The following is a 20,644-nucleotide window of genomic DNA, read 5'->3' as shown; positions in this document are numbered from 1 at the left end:
ATTATTTTTTCTATAACCATAACACTTATGAGCCCTAGTCATGAAGCAGGATCCTACTGAGCTAGATGATGTACAAACACAGAACAAAAAGGCAGTCCCTGCTTCAGAGACAAGAGAAAATAAATGGATACAGACGAAACAGAGAGTACAAGAAAACAATGAAACAATGTTGATCAGCATGTAGGGCGTAGTCTCAGGACACCAGCATCGTTGTCAAGTTTTTCATAGACATCACAGAAAAAAGTTTTAGGGAGGGTTTTGAAGGAGAAAAACGCATTTGTTTTGCGGACATTTACAGGGATCTCCTCCTAAGCATGAGGGGGCAGCATGGGAGAGAGCATGGAGGGAACTTGTTTGAAAATTTAATAAGGCTTGGATCACGGGACAATCAGAAGTGGGAGTTGACATCTAGATAGCAAATGAGAGATATAATGGGGATAGACCATGAAGAGCCTTGAAAGTGAAAACAAGTGCCTTATGCTTGGTGCGATAATGGGTGGGGGGTGTCAGTGGAAAGATGCAAAGAAAGGGGTGATATAGAATCAGAGAGTTTAAGTCTTAGAAGAGACAACCAGACCATCTAATGTGACCTCCTGTATATCACAGGCCACCAAGACCACCCTCCAAACACACACTAAGCCCAACAACTGAAATTATATCAAAGTATTACACCCACACGAGGCGAGACTATTATGTGTCACAGGGAGTGAATAGGAGGGACCAAGGTGCACCAGTGCCTGAGGCCCCCATGATGACAGGGAAATGATTAAGTGGAAAATACCCAGATAAACCTGGTAAAGTGATAAGAAAGGAAAATGATCTTTGCATCAGAGTTCTAAATGAATATGAGCAGGGTAAGGTTTACTCACTCCTCAAAAAACAAATTCTTGCCTAGTCCTTTGATTAACATTATTTAAAGAACCTAAGGAGGAAAATTACAAAATAAAATTAAATAAATAAAATTCAAAGTGAGAAAATAAAAATGTGAATTCAGCTTATGCAAACTTTCTTATACAAAATAATCAATAGTTATGAATGTAATGTAGTTTTAATGAACTGTAAAGATTTGTTTGCTCTCCAAAGGAGCTGCCTTCTACCATAAATAAGAAAAACAACAAGGAGTCTGGTGGCACCTTAAAGACTAACAGATTTATTTGGGCATAAGCTTTCGTGAGTAAAAACCTCACTTCTTCGGATGCATAGAGTGAAAGTTACAGATGCAGGCATTATATACTGACACATGGAGAGCAGGGAGTTACTTCGCAAGTGGAGAACCAGTGTTGACAGGGCCAATTCAATCAGGGTGGATGTAGTCCACTCCCAATAATAGATGAGGAGGTGTCAATTCCAGGAGAGGAAAAGCTGTTAGTCTTTAAGGTGCCACCAGACTCCTTGTTGTTTTTGTAGATACAGACTAACACGGCTACCCCCTGATAAATAAGAAAGGGTATGTATTTATGAATTAAATACAGATTAAATGAAATAAAGTTTTAAAGACGATAAATAATTAATTCAAGGGTCTGATTGCACCCGTTCTATCTACCTGTATAGTTAGATCACATTAATCCAGAAGTGAAAGTAAGCCGGTATGGTGTACTGGTAAGAGCCAGTACACAGCCGACCGTACCGGCAGGGGGCAGCTTCCCCAGGGCCCGTCAATTTAAAACGGCCCATGGCTCCCGGCGGCGATTTAAAAGGTCCGGGACTGCAGCCCTTTAAATCACTGCTGGAGCCCTGGAGTAGGTCTGGCGGTGGCAGCTGGAAGCCCCAAGCCCTTTAAATCGCCACTGGGCTGTGCTGAAGGGCTGGCTGGGTGAGTCTGGCCCCAGCCTTGCCCCTTCTGCCCGAGGCCCTCCCATTCCGGTTGAGCCACCCCACCTACCTTGCTCAGGACCTTGGCCACCCTGTGTACTCGTAAGTCCCTTAAGTCACTTTCACCCCTCCATCATCACTGTAGTTTCTGAGGCCATAGGTGCCAACTTCCTCAGTTCTCGGCGGGTGCTTGACCCCTGCTTTGCCCCAGGACCCACTCCCACTCCACCCCTTCCCCCAAGCCCCCACCTCACTGCTCTGCCTCTCTCCCGCCTCCCCTCCCCGACTCTTCCTGTCCCCACTCCTCCCCCACCACAGCACCTCCCGCATGCTGCTGAACAGTTGATCATGGTGGGGGGAGCCGCTGGGAGTGAGGTAGAGGAGTTGATCAGCAGGGCTGCTTGCTGGTGCTGACCACCCACTATTTTTTTTCCCACGGGTGTTCCAGCCCCAGAGAACCTGTGGAGTTAGTGCCTATGTCTATGGCCATTATGGACACAGGGGACATTTATAAAAAAATTTCACCAGCTTTATCACCACTTTAGCTGAACGGGTGTACATATAAGTATAGATAAGCTTCTGGTATTTTTACCACCATGTTAGTTAAACCTGATGAAAGCACAGTGATAAAAACAGGCTTGGGCCCAGTACCATGATTCCCTCCAGTTCAGCCGAACCTGTGTTTAAATTGGTTGGAATAATTCTATAAATTTCCCCATGGTGGACGATACCAGAATTTCTTATAATTTCTAAAGGCTATACATCCCAAGAATCTCCGATTGTTCCCTACAGTTTTTTATTCGTAGGAGTGTTCTCTTTTCAACATAGGTCAAAGAAATTGTCTTTACATTTCTGTTTTGCAGTGTTCACTGCTACTGTTACGTCCTGACCAGGTTTACCATAACTGATAACAGAAATAGTTACATGTAATTTGATTATTTGTAAGTAACTGATCAAAATAATAGGTTTCTTTTTAAAAGTGTTATCTTGAGAAAAAATCTCTTTCTTTAAGCTCAAAAATACAGTGCCTTTCAGTTAATTGCAATCCTGTCTTTATGGTCCCTAGTAGAAGTGGTGATGCAGTGGTCAGTTCTCAGGGGTATAACATAGCCTCTTTTTTACTGAGATTGTGGTCTTTGCTTGGACAAGGTAGTTTCGCAAGCCCTGACTGTGGCCAAAATAATTTTCAGAGTCTGAGAAATGCCATTTCAGCATGAGACAATGACAATTTGACACCGAGGCACACACTGCCTTGGGTCACATCACACAAGTGTCTCTGAAGTGCAGAGGGCATCCCAAACTCATGAGACCCTACAGAAGCTGACAACACCGGGTTAGTGTTTGGTGCTACCTGCTTTATACGTGCTCAGGCTCTTTCCCTGTGAGCAGAGGCCCTGAGAAGCAGGAGGCTCTGGTGGGATACTTACAAAGGCATCGCACATCACCATCACCACGTTGCGCGCCCTCTGGCTGCTGCCAGCGCCGAGGTGTCCCCAGGCCACAGGACGCGCCTTCGCACCTTCCCAGCGGGTGGAAGCCAGCAGCAGCACCAGAGCCGCCAGCACCCCCGTCCGGGCCCCTTTTCCGCACCGCCCCCTCATCCTCTCCGCGCGCCCAGAGCCAGGTCCCCGGGCACACGGCCCCTCACACACCGGCAGGACGAGCAGCGCTCCCCGGTAGCCAGGCTGCAGCCATTGAGGGAGCGCTGGGCCTAGAGCCAGCCCACCCCAGCGCTTTGACACTGCCCGGCGACACGCCCGAGGCCTGAGAGCAAGACCCCGTGACACTCCCGCCCTCTCCCGCCATGAGCAGACCAAACTACAGCGCCCATCAGGCCTCGCGGAAGCGGGCCACGACAAACTACACCTCCCGTCATACCTCGGAGGTCAGGCGGCGAGGGAGGTAGGGGGATGAACTACGACTCCCATCATGCCACAGGAGCTGGAGGACGGTAAGATGGCGGAGTGCTGAGTCGCCTCAATGGCCCTCACGCGGGAAGTGTAGTAACCGAGTCAGTGCGCCTGCGCGGCCGAGCCGGGGCGGTCGGGGTGCGGGGAGTTGGTGGCTGGTATTGAGGCAGGAGGCGGAGGCAGAGGCAGGTGAAGCGCTCAGTGGTAGGGGGGAGCGGGCGCAGAGGGTGGTGCCGCTGGCGGCCCCTGAGGGCCTTTGCTGGCCCCCTGTGGGCGGCTAGGCGGCTCTGCGAGGCTTGCGTGGGCCCAGCGCTCCCTAGCTGAGCCGGGGCGGTCGGGGTCCGTGGGTGGAGGGGGACCCTGTCCCCGGGGTGGGTGCGAGGGGGCTGGTGTGCGATGCCGAGTGGGAGGCCTGGGGCCCCCGTGGGAGGCAGCTGCAGGTGTGGAGTAACAGGGCAGTTCCGCTGGCTCCCGTGGCAGAGGAAAAGAAAGGTCCCAGCTCTGGGCAGGGAAGGCGAAATAGCCCAAAGAGCAGCGGCGGCGCTAGAGTAAGATCCACAAAGGGACGGGGGTAGTGTACATTGCAGAAACTCCCTGCAGCAGCATGGCCAGAGCTACCGCCGTGCTGCGCTGACGCCAGAGTGCTGAAATAGCAGTGAGGATATTCCTGCTTCTGCTCGGAGACCCTCCTGCTTACCGGCTTCCACTGCCCAATCAGGGATATATACACACTGCCATTTTTACCGCCGTAGCGTGGGCCCTGCAAGCCTGAATATGTACATCGGGTTCTGAGACTTGCTGCCACAGGAGTGTCCCCCCTCCCTGCAGTGTAGACATACATACGCTTATACTCAGTGTTACAACACCAGATATTTAGGCACCCTGCTGCCTAGTGGGATCCTTAGCCCTGAGTTAGGTGCCCAGACTCCCTATACAATGCATGGGGTGAGTTAGGCTCCAAAGAAAGGGATTTACAAAAACCAGTATGCTGAGCAGGGAGCTGTCCAATCTGGCAGTAGGAAATGCCAAGGAGAAGCCTGGGGGCCTAACCCTCATCTCTCAGAGTGAGTTAGGTGCCTGACTCAAGGCCAGAGATAGAGGGCCTATCTCTACTTTAGCATCACAGATCTGAACTGGGATCCACTCCTGGAGTTAGGCACCTAAGCCAGGTCAGCCCTGTTTCATGAAAAAATGGACTCTCCCCCCCCCCCCCCCCCACACCATATTATAGCCAGTAGCCTGGTGATCAGGATACTGAGCTGGGATGTGGGAGATCTGTTTTAAAATCTCTGCTCAGCAGCGGGGTTCACCCATATCCCAGGGAGTAACCTAACCACCAGACTATAGAGTCATTGTTTTTCCTCTCTTACTAGTCTGTGACTGTGCTACAGTTACAGGTGCTACTGTAATACACATGAATAATAATAGTAATATATGACTTCTATTCAATTTTTCATAGTGGACCCTTGCTCCCCAGTATAGTGTTTCTTTTTCTACTCATTCAGACCTAGATCCTTTTGCACTGGGGTATTCCCTTCCTGCCACACTCCCCATCCTGGCAATGATGATAACTGCATCTGAACCATGTACACTTTCTAAAGCATGTGTTAGAGTGAGTGTAAATAATGTGTGCATCAGACTGATGTATGTGTACAATATACTTAAATATACATGTATGTGCTCTAAGTGATACTATGTGTAATTTCAAAATGTATTAACTTTATTGTTTGTTTCCATTTTTTTTACTAAAACAAACTTGAATATTTCCTTCATTCCTGCACACATCCCTTCCAAACTTATGAAGTGCTCTTTCCCTCATTAGGGACTACTTAGGAAGTAGAATTTGAAATTGATCAATGATGTTGATAGAATGGTATGGCCAAAAAGTGTTGGGAAAATCTTTAAAATGTGAATGACAGAGAAACACGTAAACCTCCATATTACTGAACCTCCCTATTTAATGTGACCCAACTGTCAAGAAAAATTCTACTCTGGGGTGAGAAGTAGCTTTTAGTATTTCAGGGTGATGGCTCAGATCCAGCATAGCATTTAAGGATGTGTATAAATGTGAGTCCATGATTGGTCCCAATAACTTCAGTGGGATTACTCACATACTAAAAATGATGCATGTGCTTGGGATTGGGGTTTAGAGGTGTACTATCGCATATATGTTTATATGTGTGTGCCCTGCTTTTTTGTCAATACTGGATTGATAGTTATTTGGGGTAGGAATTTTGTCTTATACTTGTACAGCTGTGAACATACTGTTAATATTTGCTAAAATGTTTTCTCTGTGTATAGTAATGCAATATAAATCGAATGCTTTGAACAGTATTTGATATAAATGTCTTTTCTTGAAAACTAATTTTCTGTCCTTTTGACTTTAGCAGTAATAATGTCAAATAAGGAGGTGAAGGCAGCATTGAAAAGTGCCAGAGATGCAATAAGAAATAAAGAATACAAAGAAGCCTTAAAACATTGCAAGGTAATGAATTCTTCTACTTGTATAAAAATTAATTGTGTGTACAAGTAAAAAGCCCTACTATTTTCTGTCCACTGGAATTGTACTCTATACTTTATGCAGTAATGTACATACTAAGTAATCATACATCTTGGCAGTGTACATAGTGAATGATTTGCTGTGGGGTAATCACTAAAATCCTTGTGGATGGGTCCTTCTTCCTTTCTTCAATGAAGATGAAGTTCACAGAGTCAGACAAATGCCACCCTTTCAATTCACACACTGGATCTTATTGCTATATAGTAGATACTGTAGTTTGGTGTAGTGTTGATTTCATTAGTTGCCCATGTTAGCTTGTCCAGAAAAGGAGATCAGTTTTCTGTAGCATGTGCTTAAATGCGAAGCAGAGGGTACAGTAACTCCTCACTTAAAGTCATCCCAGTTAACGTTGTCTCGTTGTTATGTTGCTGCTCTATTAGAGAACATGCTTGTTTAAAGTTGCACAATGTTCGGTTATAACACCTTCCACCCCCCCCAGCGCCTCCCGCCCACCTGCAGGCCCCATGGGTCAGCGCCTCCCACCTCCCTCTCCATGCCTCCCACCTGCCGCAATCAGCTGTTTCACAGCGTGCAGGAAGGCTGGGAGGGAGGAGGAAGGACATGGCACGCTTGAGGGAGGGAGTGGAACTGGGCGGGAAGAGGCGGGGTGGGAGTGGAGCCGGGGCAGGATGAGGCAGGGTGGAGCCTTGGGGGAAGGGGTGGAGTGGGGGCAGGACCTGGGGCAGAGCCGGGAGTTGAGAACCCCCCAGCAGTTTTAAAAGTCGGCACCTGTGGCCCCAGAAGCCCATGACTGTCTCCAGCTCTGCAGGGATGTAGAGGCCCAGTGCCTCTGCGTTGTGTGTCCTAAGCATACCATGCAACCTGGCAGATTGGTTCCCTTAGGAGACAACTGGTTTTCCCAGCACCCCAGTGGGTGGGAAGGTGTTCAGTGACTAACTGGAGCAGGCATTTGTGTGATCTGCTGCTCAGAGGCCAGCAGAGACATCCCCATCGGTTCTGGGGAAGGATGCAGCACAGTGTCTCTTCCTTTGTGCTGCCACTTGCCTGCTCTTCCTGGTTCCTGTGTTGAGCCCAAACCCACAGAGCTTGCATGGGGAGGATTCTGCAGGCCTAGGAGTGGGGATATTGTTGGCCCACACCCTCACTGGTGCTCTGGGGCCAGAGGATATTCACTTACCTAGTCACAGCCGTGAGTCAAACTGCACCAAACTGGCAAAAAGAAATTTACCAAGAAAAAAAAGGAAAGCAAAACAACAATCTCTAGATGTGTTTTTTTGAGTTGGGAATGTTCATCAAGAACAGCAAGAGCAGCAGCCAGACGATCCACCCTCTTCCGCCCTCTGACTCCACCACCTCAAACAAGCTTCACAATCATCATTGCTGAGTACAGTATTAAATTGTTTAAAACTTATACTGTATATGTATATAATATCTTTTGTTTGAAAAAGATTTACCTAACACCCTCCCCCCCCATTTACATTAATTCTTATGGGGAAATTGGATTCGCTTAACATTGTTTCGCTTAAAGTCACATTTTTCAGGAACATAGTTACAACGTTAAGCGAGGAGTTACTGTATTAATTCTCAGATGACTGTGACAAAAATCTATCTTTAACCATAGACTTTAGAGGAATCCTTCAATGACCATAGTTACTGATACCTGTCACTAGGACTGTTCATATGCAGTTTTTTCTTGCTAGAGAAAGCTACCAGTTAGAAATTAACCTTTTTATTAATGTTCTAACTTATGTTATCACTGTGCAGAAAGTAACATCTTGTTAAATAGATACCTAATAAATAAAATTCACTGTGTACCAGACTAGTATGTTCAGGAACTTCTTTTCTAGAAAGTAAGAAAACTGATTAATCAAACTTGGTAGTTGAGTCTGTAAGACACATTTAGTACACTGGCTTCATTTGAACTCTTATATTTTTAGGCAGTGCTGAAACAAGAGAAAAATAACTACAATGCCTGGGTGTTTATTGGCCTGGCAGCTGCAGAGTTAGAGCAGCCTGATCAGGCCCAAAGTGCGTACAGAAAGGCTGCTGAACTTGAACCAGGCCAGCTACTGGCATGGCAGGTACGTATTCGACTCTAGTTCCACTTTACCCTTCCTAGTAAATGAACTACTGTGTTCTTAAGTATAGGAACAAGATCCAATCAACATTTGACTCTTAGGGCAGATCCTCAAGTTGTGTAAATTGTCATATAACAAATTATACCAGCTGTGGATCTCACTCCTGGTATGTACAATGTTAAAACCAATGGGAGTTGCATGTGTGTAAAAGAGAGCAACTTTTGGATTCATTATATTTAAATTATTATAGGTCTTCTAATGGATAAATATGTTTCATTCCCTTGGAAAACAAAAACAAACAAACAGAAAAAGTATGCTTATCCCCATTAGGTGCTTTCTTAGTTCCCTTGCTCATGACTCAGTAAATTTAGTGTGGTGTTTCTCTCCCATGAGAGAGAGCATTTTGCACAGTAACTTTTTTCCCAGCCTCTGATACAGAATTTTGCAAATTGGACTATGTTGTTGTTTTCCATGGTCCTAGGCAACAATAATAGACGCTCTTTAAGATGGTTGTGCAGCATATGGTGTGTAAGTGATAATCTGCAACGTGTTCTGTTATATTAGATGTCTGTGCCCTTTGGGCACATCATGAAGCATATGGCTGAAGGCTAGGTCATTGATTCATCTGTCTGGTAAAAGGGAATATTTAGTGCATTGTGGCTTAATAAAGAGGTTTTTTTAATATCAGCAATTTAAATTTTTTTAAATGCAACAATTGGACATATATTGAAATTACCTTCATTGAATCCTCATCAGCCAGTCAGGCTGTGTCTTTTATGAGATAGTACAAAACAGTAACTTACTGAGACAAATTTTTCTGTAGTCTTGCACAATTTAAGATGCTTTATTGTTGTCCATTGGCTGGTGTTAAAAGAATATTATACTTAACAGTGTTCAGGTAGTCTGTGTTCCACTTCACTAATCTCAGAAATAATTTTAAGAAAATACAGTGAGATTTTATTATAATGTAAATGATATTTAAGAACATAGGAATGGCCATACTGGGTCAGACAATTGTCTGTCTAGCCCAGTAACCTGTCTTTCGACAGTGGCTAGTACCAGGTGCTTCAGAGGGTATGAACAGAACACAGCAATTATTGAGTGATCCATCCCATGTTGTCCAGACCCAGCTTCTGGCAGTCAGTGGTTTGGGGGCACCCGGAGCATGGGGTTGCATCCCTGACCATCTTGGCTAACAGCCATTGATGGAGCTATCCACCAGGAACTTTTTTGAACCCAGTTATATTTTTGGCCTTCACAGCATCCCTGGCAACGAGTTCCACAGGTTGACTGTGCATTGTGTGAAGAAATACTCCCATGTTTTTGTTTCCCCTTTTTGACCCAAGCAGCTAGTCAAAGTTTGGGGTCCAAGGGATGTTCCAGTTAGGAGAAAAAATGGGTGATAGGCAGGTATTTCTCTGATGCAGGTTTGTTTATTTATAAAGAAAGTGTCTCTGAACATGGAAGGAATTGTATAGCAGAAAGCAGTTCTTTTGCTCACAGCACCAAGTGCACTCTTCTCAGCCTGCACCCCGTCCAAAAACCTCTCTGCAGGTTTCTTCCAGGGGCAGAGACTGCTTTCAGCTGCTTTTTCAGGCTGACTTTCTCTGCTCTATGTCTTCTGCATTCCCCACTCTTCACAAAACACACTACTGAGCATCTCTGCTCAGACAGTCTGAAAACACTTGGGCAGGGTTACAAACCCTTTTTGACTTAGATGAGGGCCTTGTGAGTAACATACCCTGACAGTTTTGTTAATTGAAGAATGCATTCACACCCACTCTCAAAGAAGTTTCTGATCTATACAGTCACCAGTACCTCTCAGCGTAACATTATATTCTGATCCTGCATTGAGATTTGAGCAGACAGATCCCGGTGCCTGCGCAGAGCCCTACTGAAGGCATTGGGTTCCTTATGGGCACAGCCGGGCTGCATGCCTTAAAATGATCTTGTAAATAGCAGATGTGAAATCTAACGTACATTTTACTTTTGTTTAGGGATTAGCAAATTTGTATGAGAAATCTAACCAAACAGATGTCAAAGAAAACTTGTTCAATGTTTACCAAAAGCTCTTGGAACTCTATGAAAGGTAAAGAATATTTTAGATTAAATTATGACACTGCAACATGTTATATTAAAATGTCAGTTGCACTGGAAAAAGTCCAGTTTTAATGCCATCACTGATGCATGTGATATTCTGCACATAGTAACTAATTCTAATACTCATGTTGTGTTAGAGGTAAGGCTTTGTCACCCCTAGTGGTTTTCTATAATGTGAAGTTGGGGTAGCGATAAATTATCACTTTCCTATTGTTTTTTTATAAGAAGAAATCTTTTGGAATAAATATTATCTAAACTATTGACATTAAGTATCATGACTGTATCCATTGGCTTAATGTGTTGCATAGATGGTTGAACTTTATAAATCTCGTAACTCTCAGTTGATGTTGATGGTTAGCATTAATATCACTAGTACATGTACTCAGTTTTTATGGTCACGGGGAATTTCATTTCCGATTACAGTTTATAGTTCTAAACAAAGCTAGCTCTGGTTGTATGTCACCAGTTTCCACAACTGATTGGAGTGTTCTTATTGCTTTGTTTTTGTGATTTTGATTTTGGTTTTGTCTGATGGACAGTGTCAACTTAGAAATCACACATCTTTTCAAACATTTTTAATTACTTCTGTTTAAGTAACATCTAAGATAACTATAATTGAAAGATTAGTGGAAAATACTTTTGTTCCAGTTTGTTTACTTGGTGCATTTGACAGCATTTAGGATAAACTGACTATATACAGTCTGTGTAGATTTTTCACACAGCAACTGCAAGAGAAAAACATTCTAAAAAAATTCACCATAGTTGCATTAGGACTTGGAGGCACATATAGTATCTGCAGCAACTTCTAATGCTCTCATTTAAAAAAGAAAAAAGATAAGATTTCAAGTTGGCAGTGTCTCTTGAAGAATACATTTCTCCATATTGGTTAGAAATCAGACATGGCCTTTTTGTGGGTTTTTTTTCCCCATCATCTTCTAGTACTGACAAGCAGAAGTGGTGTGACGTATGTAGGAAACTTGTGGAACTGTATCACCAAGAAAAAAAATACCTAGAGGTTAGTTACTGATTTACTGTCTCTCCTTTTCCTATGCAAATTATTTATTTTCTTTTGCAGTAAGAACTCATCTCTCTTAATTATACACGTGTTCTCCCACCAGCACTTACCACTAAATTTAGAGGCAATCTATTGAATTGACGTGTCTTAACATAAAAAGCAATCCTAGAAATGGTTAGTTTACCTTTTATTAAAATGAAGTTGCAATCATTTTGTTCAATATAGTGTTCTGAAATTCACCATGTTGATACGTTGTGTCATATAAACAAATTGCATTAAAATGTTAGTTTCTGGTTGCTGTCAAGCATTTGAATATTTTTCCACATTATTTTTTTTTTTAACTCAGGGACTCAGAAGTTAGGAAATGCCAGCTCAAAGGATGCCTGTGCAACCTTAACTCTGCCCTCTTGTGCATTATAATACAGTTTATAATTAAATGATCACATTTTTTCTACAGTACTTTTTCACCTACTCCAGTTTTTTGGAAGTATTTTGATTCCTTGAAGTTTTGAGAACTTTAATATTAGTTTCATAGCAAAAATTCTTTGCCAGGGATGATTATTAGTTTGTTATAATCTCTGGATAGCCTGAATATGCTAAGGGAAATTTTGTTTTCAATGGAAGCAAGGCAGACAAACCTTTCAAACCTTTGAAAACCTAGATGTAAAATATAAACCCCAGTTTGTTCAGTAGTAGGAAGGATTGAACCTGGGATCTCAGGTTCTAAAAGCATGAGCCTCTGCTGTGTGAGCCAGAAAATCCAGCTCTGGTATCTCAAAGCCAGTATCAAACTCATAAATTCAGCTTCCTCTATGTAGTCCAGCCACTAGAGAGAGAGAGCCACACTGTGGTTATTTGATACTTACTTTGTTTCACTTCTGTTAACAATCTCAAATTTTATTAGGTATTCCAGTCTCTAGCCGAATATAATGCTGAGTCACTTCACTGCTGGAAAAGAGAATAGTGCTTGGGGATGCTATTTTCTTTTTTAAATTGGTCATCAGAAGTATGGTTTATGACCATACTTTCTGTCATATACGTAATCAACTTCTTTACCTTACATAGTGCATGTAGGGTAGCTTGCTTCTATCAGACCTATTATAATGCAGATTCCTCTATTATGATTGAGTTTTTCAAGGAACACTTGAAGGGTTTCTTTACTGCATTCTGTATAACCCTGTATTCTGTTATACAGGGTTAAATGAGCAATTAAGGACCATCAGCTACATCTGTAGTACTAAACTGCTTAAATACCACTAGTTCTGTTGTCTGTACTAAACAGCATGGTGAAGTAATTTGTCTAACACTCACTCATTAGCCCTATCCTCCTGGCACTCTTGCTAAGTGTTAATGCTATTTCCGACCACTTAATTTGGGAAATTGTAAATCTTATTGGCAAGGGGTTAAAATAAATTGGAGCGATCACACTGGGTATCAGATTTTTAAATGAGTTACAGAATGATTCATTTCTCTTTCCTGTTGACAGGTGGCTCACACATGGCATAAACTGATAAAGATAAAACAGGAGGAAGGTGCAGATAATGCTGAGCTCCACCAGCTATGGAAGAGGCTGATCCAATTACTGCCAGACAGTACACAGAATCAAGATAATGAGACACAGCAGTTGGTAATGTTTCTCCCTCCTACTCAAATCATAGAAATGTAGGGCTTGAGAGGTCAGCTAGTCCACCCCTACATCATGCTGGGGCAAGACCAACTATATCTAGAGCATCCCTGACAGGTATTTGTCTAACCTGTTCTTAAAAATCTCCAATGATGCTGTTCCACAATCTCCCTATTCCAGTGCTTAACTATCCTTACCATTAGAAAGTTTTCCCTAATATCTAACCTCAGTCTCCCTTGCTACAAATTAATCTGATTACTTCTTGTCCTACCTTCAGTGGACATTCAGAACAATTGATCACTGTCATCTTTATAACAGCCTTTAACATATTTGAAGACTGTTCTCAGGTCCCTCCTCAGTCATCTTTTCTCAAGACTAAACATGCCTTTTTTTAAACCTTTCCTCATAGGCCAGGTTTTCTAAACCTTTTATCATTTTTATTGCTCTCCTTTGGACTCCCTCCAGTTTGTCCACGCCTTTCTTAAAGTGTAGCTCCTAAAACTGAACACAGTACTTCCACTGATGCTTCACCAGTGCCAAGGAGAGAGGCACAATTGCCTCCCATATCTTTCTTACAACACTCCTGATAAATCATCCCAGAATATTAGCCTTTTTTGCAACTGCATCACATTGTTGACTCATATTCAATTTGTGATCCACTATAATGCCCAATTCTTTTCAGCAATATTACTGGCTAGCCATTCACCATTTTGTGTTTGTGCATTTGATTTTTTTTCTTCTGAAGTGTACTTTGCTGTTGTCTTAATTGAATTTCATCTTGTTGATTTCAGACTAATTCTCCAAATTATCAAGCTCATTTTGAATTCTAATCCTGTCCTCTGAAGTGCTTGCAACCCCTCCCATCTTGATGACATATGCAAATTTTTATAAGCATACTCTCCACTCCATTATCTAACTCAGTGGTTCTCAATCTTTTTTTTTTGTGGACCACTTGAAAATTGCTGAGGGTCTCGACGGACCACTAAATGAGCTTTCCAAATGTTGTTTGTACCACTAGCTAACTATTCTACAGTGCTTTGGATAAAAGTGCTATATTAAAAAAAAACCTTAATAATTAAAGTTTTTTTATTCTACAAATAAAAGCACACTTCATATTTTAATATCAGTAGTCTTACCTTTCTAATGTGATGGCTGTGCCCTCTCTCCCCTGCCGCAGCAGCCCTTGAGCTGGGGCTGGGAAGGAGGGAGGTCTCTTCCCCGCCATAGCAGTCACAGAGCTGACGCTGGGAAGGAGGGCCATCTCTCCCTGGTAGCCTCAGCTCTGGAGCTGGGGAAAGTTGCCTCTTTCTCTGGCTGCCGGAGCCCCGCATGTCCCAAATTCCCCCCCATCCCCTCTTCTCACCCCACTGTCTCCTCCCACCTACCCTTTATACCCCCCAAGGCCACTACCTCACCTTACATGTCCATCTTCTCCAGGGTCCAGGCACCTAATTAGTGGAGCCATGCCTGCGTGGCTCCACTAATTAGGTGGTTGGCCCTTCGTTCTCTTGTGTGTGGCCGCCCAGGTGCGCACCCTAGAGGGAACTATCCGCGGACCACCTGATTGGAGCTCACGGACCACTGGTGGTCAACAGACCACAGTTTGAGAACCTCTGATCTAAGTCATTAATGAAAATGAATAATGGTTCTGGATCCAGGACTGACCCCTCTGAAACCCCATTAGCTATACCATTGATAACTACTCTTTGAGTATGTTTTTTTCAAACAGTTATAGTTATTTTAACTAGACACATTTCCCTAGTTTGCCTATGAGAATGTCACATGGGATTGTGTCAGATAAAATCAAGATATGTCATGTCTACTACTTCCGCCCACCCACTAGGTCAGTAACCCAGTCAAAGAAGGAAATTAGGTTGGTTTGGCATGATTTGTTCTTGACAAATCCATGTTCCTATTGCTTATCATCCTATTGACCTGTAAGTGCTTATAAATTGATGGTTTAATAATTTGTTCCAGTATCTTTTGAGGTATCGAAGTTAGGCTGACTGGTCTATAATTCCCTGCGTCCTTTTTGTTCCCCTTTTTAAAGATAGGTACTGTGTTTGCCCTTCTCCAGTCCTGTGGATCTCACTCATCCTTCATGAATTCTCAAAGATTATCACTATTGGTTCCAAAATTCCTTCAGCTAGTTCCTTAAGTACCTTTGGGTGAATTTCATCAGACCATGCCAACTTGAATACATCTAACTTAACTAAATATTCTTTAATCCATTCTTTCTCTATTCTGGCATGTGTTCCTTCCCCCTTGTTGTTAATATTAATTGTGTTAAGCATCTGGTCACAATTAATCTTTTTAGAGAAGACGGAAGCAAAATAGCCATTACACACCTTAGTGGATATAGACAACTAGACTTTGGGTAAAATTTTAAAAAGTGCTTAAGTGACATAAAGAGCCCAAGACCCACTGACTTTCAGTGGGATTTAGGCTTTTGAAATTTTGCCCTTAGGTTCCTAAATCACTTAGGCTCTGCTCCACAAAGGTATTCCACTGAAATCAGTGGAAGTTGGGAGCCTAAATAACGTTGTGGACTGGGGCCATAGACCCTTTAAAAAATATTACACACTGTGTCCCTCAGAGTATTGGTAATAGAAATGAAATTCGGAGAATTTTCTGGTGATGGAATTATACGATTTTGAAAAGCCCCTGTGCAAAATAATGTAGTGTTTTACATAACTGCTGATTTAAAAAAAAATCTTTTGTGAAGCATTACTTTTAAAAGCTCAGATTCATTTTGGCAGTGTGAAGGCTCTATCTTAGAGGCACACAAGATAGGAACATCAAAATGAAAACTTGCATACCAGTATTTAAAAGTTATTTAAGCACATAGCTCTCATAATAGATAGTGTTCACATGTGCTCTTTTTGTACATATCTTATGCCACTGCATGGATTAGATTGTTTACCTTCTTCAACTAGTAGCAGATTTACTACCAGGATTTGAACACTATATGAATAATATTTGAGTATGAAGAACCACCCTGTTATGTATTTTGCTCTTTGCACAACAGAAGTTCTATGAAGGACCACATGGGCACAGTGCGGCCAAATATACATATTATAATCATGTTCATGGTATACTACACCCTGTTTAGTCACCCAAAACCGTGACTAAATTTCATAAGTTCACCGTTTGTTGCTTTTCTTGCTAATTCACACTGTTGTACACTTACCAATTTCTTATTTCAGCTTTTGAGTGCATTAGAACATGCAGTGAACTCTGCAGACACAGTTCCCAGTGAAGACCATGAAAAGCTTTATAAAAACTTCATTCAGTGTTTGTCAAAAGTAAGAACAGTTTAATTTATAGTCTCTTCAATAACACAAATAACATCTAATAATACTGCACGAATAGCTAAATAAATTGCTTTGACTTTTTTTCCCCCTTGCAAGTTTCCTCATGAGACTGCTAGGCTGAAGAAGGCCTGTGATGATATGATGGTTTTGTATCCTACCATGAGTTATCCTTTAGAAGTGCTCTGCTTGCACTTTATTCAGTCAGGTGAGTGGGATGGTTTTGGTTCATTTTTTGTTGTTCCAAATTTTGTATCTTTTCACTGTGACTTTTGTCTTGCCCTTCACTCCCCCAGTCCTTCTCATAAAAAAGGGAACCAGTCTTTCAAGATCTATTACTTCACTTTGTTGAGGAAAGTTGTAGTTTGAGGCAGCTTGCACCACTTTTCAGCACAAATATATTGTCTATATTAGGTGCTATGTTTCTACCACCCTGGAGTGGAAGACAGTTCTGTCCTAAACTATAATGTCTCAGAACTGTGAAAGTTAGTACTAGTGTACCATCAAAGGACTTCTTAAAAAAAATAAGTGTTTTTTGTTCAACACCAGTTCTGGATTCTTGATTCCTTTGTTGGCAGTGTAACCAGTGCCATGGGAAGAGTGCTTCATGATGCTCAAAAGGAGCCTCTCTAGATAAATGAAGATTAGCTACATGAGGTTTGAAGAGAATCCTGTTTACTTGTCTTTGATGGAAAGGATGGTGACAATTAAACAAAGCTCTAGAGATGGCTAAAGTGAGAGAATTGGTGAACCAGTATACCCCTATCCTCTTGGCAGGAACATTCATGAATCTTTCTCCACAAGACTTCCTGGTGGGTGGGGAGTAAACAGGGCTTTTTAGGGTATTTCAGTGAAGTGAAGGAAAAACAGATTTGTTTGTTATATACTTTAAGAAGGCAGCATGCTGGGTTTGAAACTGTTAAATTTCAGTTTTGAGCACTCACTATTGCATTAATATTGTACAAGTGAATAGTGATTTTAGATGTGTTAGCTTTGGGTGTCACAGCTGAGACCTTAAAGGGGCCAGAAGTGACTTTCAAGTTGGACACCCCCCAAAAAACTATTTGTAAATATACAGTCATATTGACCAGGAATGTCACACAAAAACTAAGTAGAAGTATATGCCAAGAATCCATACAGAAATTCCTGTGTTTTTTAAACAATAAAGCTGTATAATTTCCTTTGTTAGGAGTGGAAGAATGCCTTATAGTACCAAGTTTCAGGGAGCTAGGCATCATGAAAGTAATACATGAGCAGAAAAATGGTAATACAGAACTCTTAATTTCAGTGTTTAAAATAATTGAACCCAGTGGAAAGGAACCAGCAAGAACAAACCAAACAAGCATAATTCATCTACAAGAAGAGCTAGTACATAGTATTTTGTATCACAGCAGAACAATCCAGAACATGTGCATTCCATTAAATTAAACATAAGTCTGAATCCAAATATGTAATCAGGCTTTTATGCTTAAAACAAAGAGAAGGTAATTGTTAAGCTCATTCTGTTTCTTTGTGACTTTCCTGAGCATCTTAACACAGAAGTTCCATCTCAAAATAGATATGGCTTGCTGCTCTGGAATGCACTGATCTGCACCAGGCACAAAACTGCTGAATTCACTCCTGCTTGCAAAGAGTCATTTATTATTTTCATCTCTATGTGCCTGGACCAGTATTGGTAAAATGAATCTTAACTATCCAACCATATAGTTTCCAGGGCTTTAACAGTTTTCAGTGTTCTCTCTTTATCCTTGTTGGAATAAGCAGACGTCCATTTCAGTTACAGTTATTCCATTAAATTCAATGGAATTACTGATCCTATGCCAGTGGTGAACTTGTTCAGAGACAAAAGGAATTCCTACTGGCCGTGGAATTTGCTGAGTGATCTTGGCCAAGTCACTTCACTTCGCTGTGCTTGATTCCCTTCCAACCCTTTGTCTGTCTTGAAAGATTATAAGCCCTGTGGGGAAGAGACTGTCTTTTATGTAGGTGTTTGCATTGTGCCTAACATAATGGGACCCTGATTGCAATTGGGGTTTTCTTAGCACCACATATAATACACTGTATAGCCTAAATGTAAAGATTAAACAGTGATTTCTTTATTGTAGTGTGCCGATACTACGTTGCAGTCCATTTATACATAAATAGTCATTTAGCTGACAGTTTTGCACTTTAAGAAACGTGGACTTGAAACTGCACTCAAATTCTGGCATGTGTTCACTTATTTATAGAACATAAAAACATTGTAAAGGTGTTATGGCCAGCACTTCAAAGATCACAGAATATAATACTGTACACAATATCTAAACAAATTTTACAAGGTATATTGTTTAGGCCATGCTTCCATTTTCTACAGGCTAATCCAGGTTAAACAAATATATAAAAAGTTCTAATTGAACAATCATAGAAATTTAGACCAAGATCTTGAAAAATGAGTGTCTACTCTAAAGGTAAGGCTCGCAGATCCATATTTAAGCACCTAAATAAGCGACTTTAGGGCTACTATGATTTATGCTGTCAACCAGCCTCAGAATTGGGGGAACATGAACGTGGCTCAATGCCACCTTTTTCTCCATTTCTGAGCTGTGCCAAGCACATCTAAAATACAGTACAGGATCTGGTCTGGAGTGTTGAAGCTAAAGAAACAGGGAAGTCAGTTGAATCCCATCTCTGTACAATTATGGAAATTAGAAATTTTGAATCTAGCAGTAGAATCTCTCAAATTTGTCTTCACTCTTCTGGTAGTGAGGTGCCACAATTTATCTCTCTAAAAATGTTATGGGTTTATCGTCAGTTAAAAAATTCTTGTCATCATTGATAATGCAACATTTTGGTGATTGATACAGCACCAATTGTAGAAATTTCTGCTTTCAGAAAATCCAGTTTGCCTCATCTAAGTTGTTGCTTAGGAAAATATGAATACAAAAATGACTCTTTTTAGACAAAGATCACAGGTAATGGTAACCGACAGCCTTCACTCTTCCATGAATATTTGTGCAAATTCCCAGGATTCTGAACACTGTAACCTCTAAAGGTGGATTTAATTTTGCTTTGAGTAATTTAAAAAAGGGGGTTGATTTCACTAATAAGATGTAGCCCTTCTTATCCCTCATAGATTTGTTGGCCCCAGTATTCAGTATTCTTTAACACTAGATACTTTTAAAATTTCCATTTTTAATAATCTAATTTCAAGATATGTTTTTTGTAAGAGATCTTGACCAAGCTTCAGCTTGCTCTAGGAGACTAGGTATCCAGCTTGGATTCATTTTTAAAGGCATGAAATAGTTAGCTATCCCAGCAGAACCCTTCTACTTGAGAATTTCTCAGTGAGATTACAGGGTGCAAAGTAGACTGAGGGAACAGTTACCCTGAGTTGTGGCCTCACCTGAACAGTCAGTACCTGCTTCTGCTACTTCTGAGATTTTGGCAATGGCTTACAAACTTACATGGATATAACTACATCACTCGGGTTTGAAAAATCCATATCCCTGAGTGACGCAGTTATACTGACTTAACCCCCAGTGTAGACAGCTCTGTGTCAATGGGAGGGCTTCTCCCATCAACATAGCTACCGCCTCTCATGGAGGAGGATTATTAACTACTCTGACGGGAAAAGCTATCCTGTCGGTGTAGTAGCATCTGCACTGAAGCGCTACAGTGGCGCAGCTGTGCTGATGCACTGTTTTAAATTTGGACCTACCCTTAGTATGCTGAATCTTCATGACTTTATTTTCCAGCACTTGTGTATAAAATTTTCTGGAGTTGGCATTTTTTTGGGTGATATTGTGTGTACAATCTTATAGAATGTGGCTTCTTTCTAGGCCCCCTATATACAGCGCTGCTCATTTGACTTATGCGCCTTATGTATGTTCTGCTGCCCTGCCACCTGGCAGCAGCAGCACAGGTAACACAATGTATAATCAATTGAGAACCACTGAGTTAAAGCATTTGTACTGTAGATTTTTAAAACAACATATATTATGTAAAGTTTTACAAATAGGAAATGCTCATGATCAGAAAATAATATGCTCTAAAAATAGACGATTTTGATGTGTGTGTGTGTGTGTGTATATATATATATATATATATATATATATATATACATATATCCATGTTCCATTAATGCCATGTAGAAATGCCAGATGCATGTACAGCCATCTGAAGAATTACTTTAATCTGAAGAATTACTTTTTAAACCATTTATTACATTTGTGTCTTGCTTTCTACCATGGATCTCTGCCTTCCTTCCCCAAGTCTGCCTATAACTTCAAAGCTG

The 20,644-nt window shown here is 41.6% G+C and overlaps 2 protein-coding genes across 15 annotated transcripts in view; one reads left to right on the top strand and one right to left on the bottom strand.

The window, feature by feature from the left end:
• The window catches only part of ARSK (arylsulfatase family member K), a 45,165-nt gene extending 41,342 nt beyond the window's left edge, over positions 1–3,823 (bottom strand). For 2 of the 3 annotated variants that reach the window (XM_024109606.3, XM_005306900.4), the window contains exon 1: positions 3,240–3,413. In XM_024109606.3, the coding sequence (XP_023965374.2) occupies positions 3,240–3,413 (174 nt within the window). Of the gene's footprint in view, positions 1–3,239; positions 3,414–3,690 lie in introns of those variants that run through there. The other variant, XM_065599216.1, reaches the window with a different exon arrangement.
• Positions 3,590–20,644, top strand: part of SKIC3 (SKI3 subunit of superkiller complex) — an 80,163-nt gene continuing 63,108 nt past the window's right edge. For 2 of the 12 annotated variants that reach the window (XM_042855830.2, XM_042855824.2), the window contains exons 1-8: positions 3,590–3,763; positions 6,110–6,207; positions 8,181–8,324; positions 10,319–10,410; positions 11,361–11,436; positions 12,923–13,063; positions 16,267–16,365; positions 16,471–16,579. In XM_042855830.2, coding sequence (XP_042711764.2) covers positions 3,742–3,763; positions 6,110–6,207; positions 8,181–8,324; positions 10,319–10,410; positions 11,361–11,436; positions 12,923–13,063; positions 16,267–16,365; positions 16,471–16,579 — 781 coding nt within the window. In that variant the 5' untranslated portion in view covers positions 3,590–3,741. The other 10 variants (XM_024109604.3, XM_005306896.4, XM_042855825.2 and 7 more) reach the window with 10 other exon arrangements.

Source organism: Chrysemys picta, chromosome 6 (assembly GCF_011386835.1).
Source record: "Chrysemys picta bellii isolate R12L10 chromosome 6, ASM1138683v2, whole genome shotgun sequence".
Lineage (NCBI taxonomy): Eukaryota > Metazoa > Chordata > Testudines > Emydidae > Chrysemys > Chrysemys picta.
This window is presented reverse-complemented; position numbering and strand designations above follow the sequence as displayed.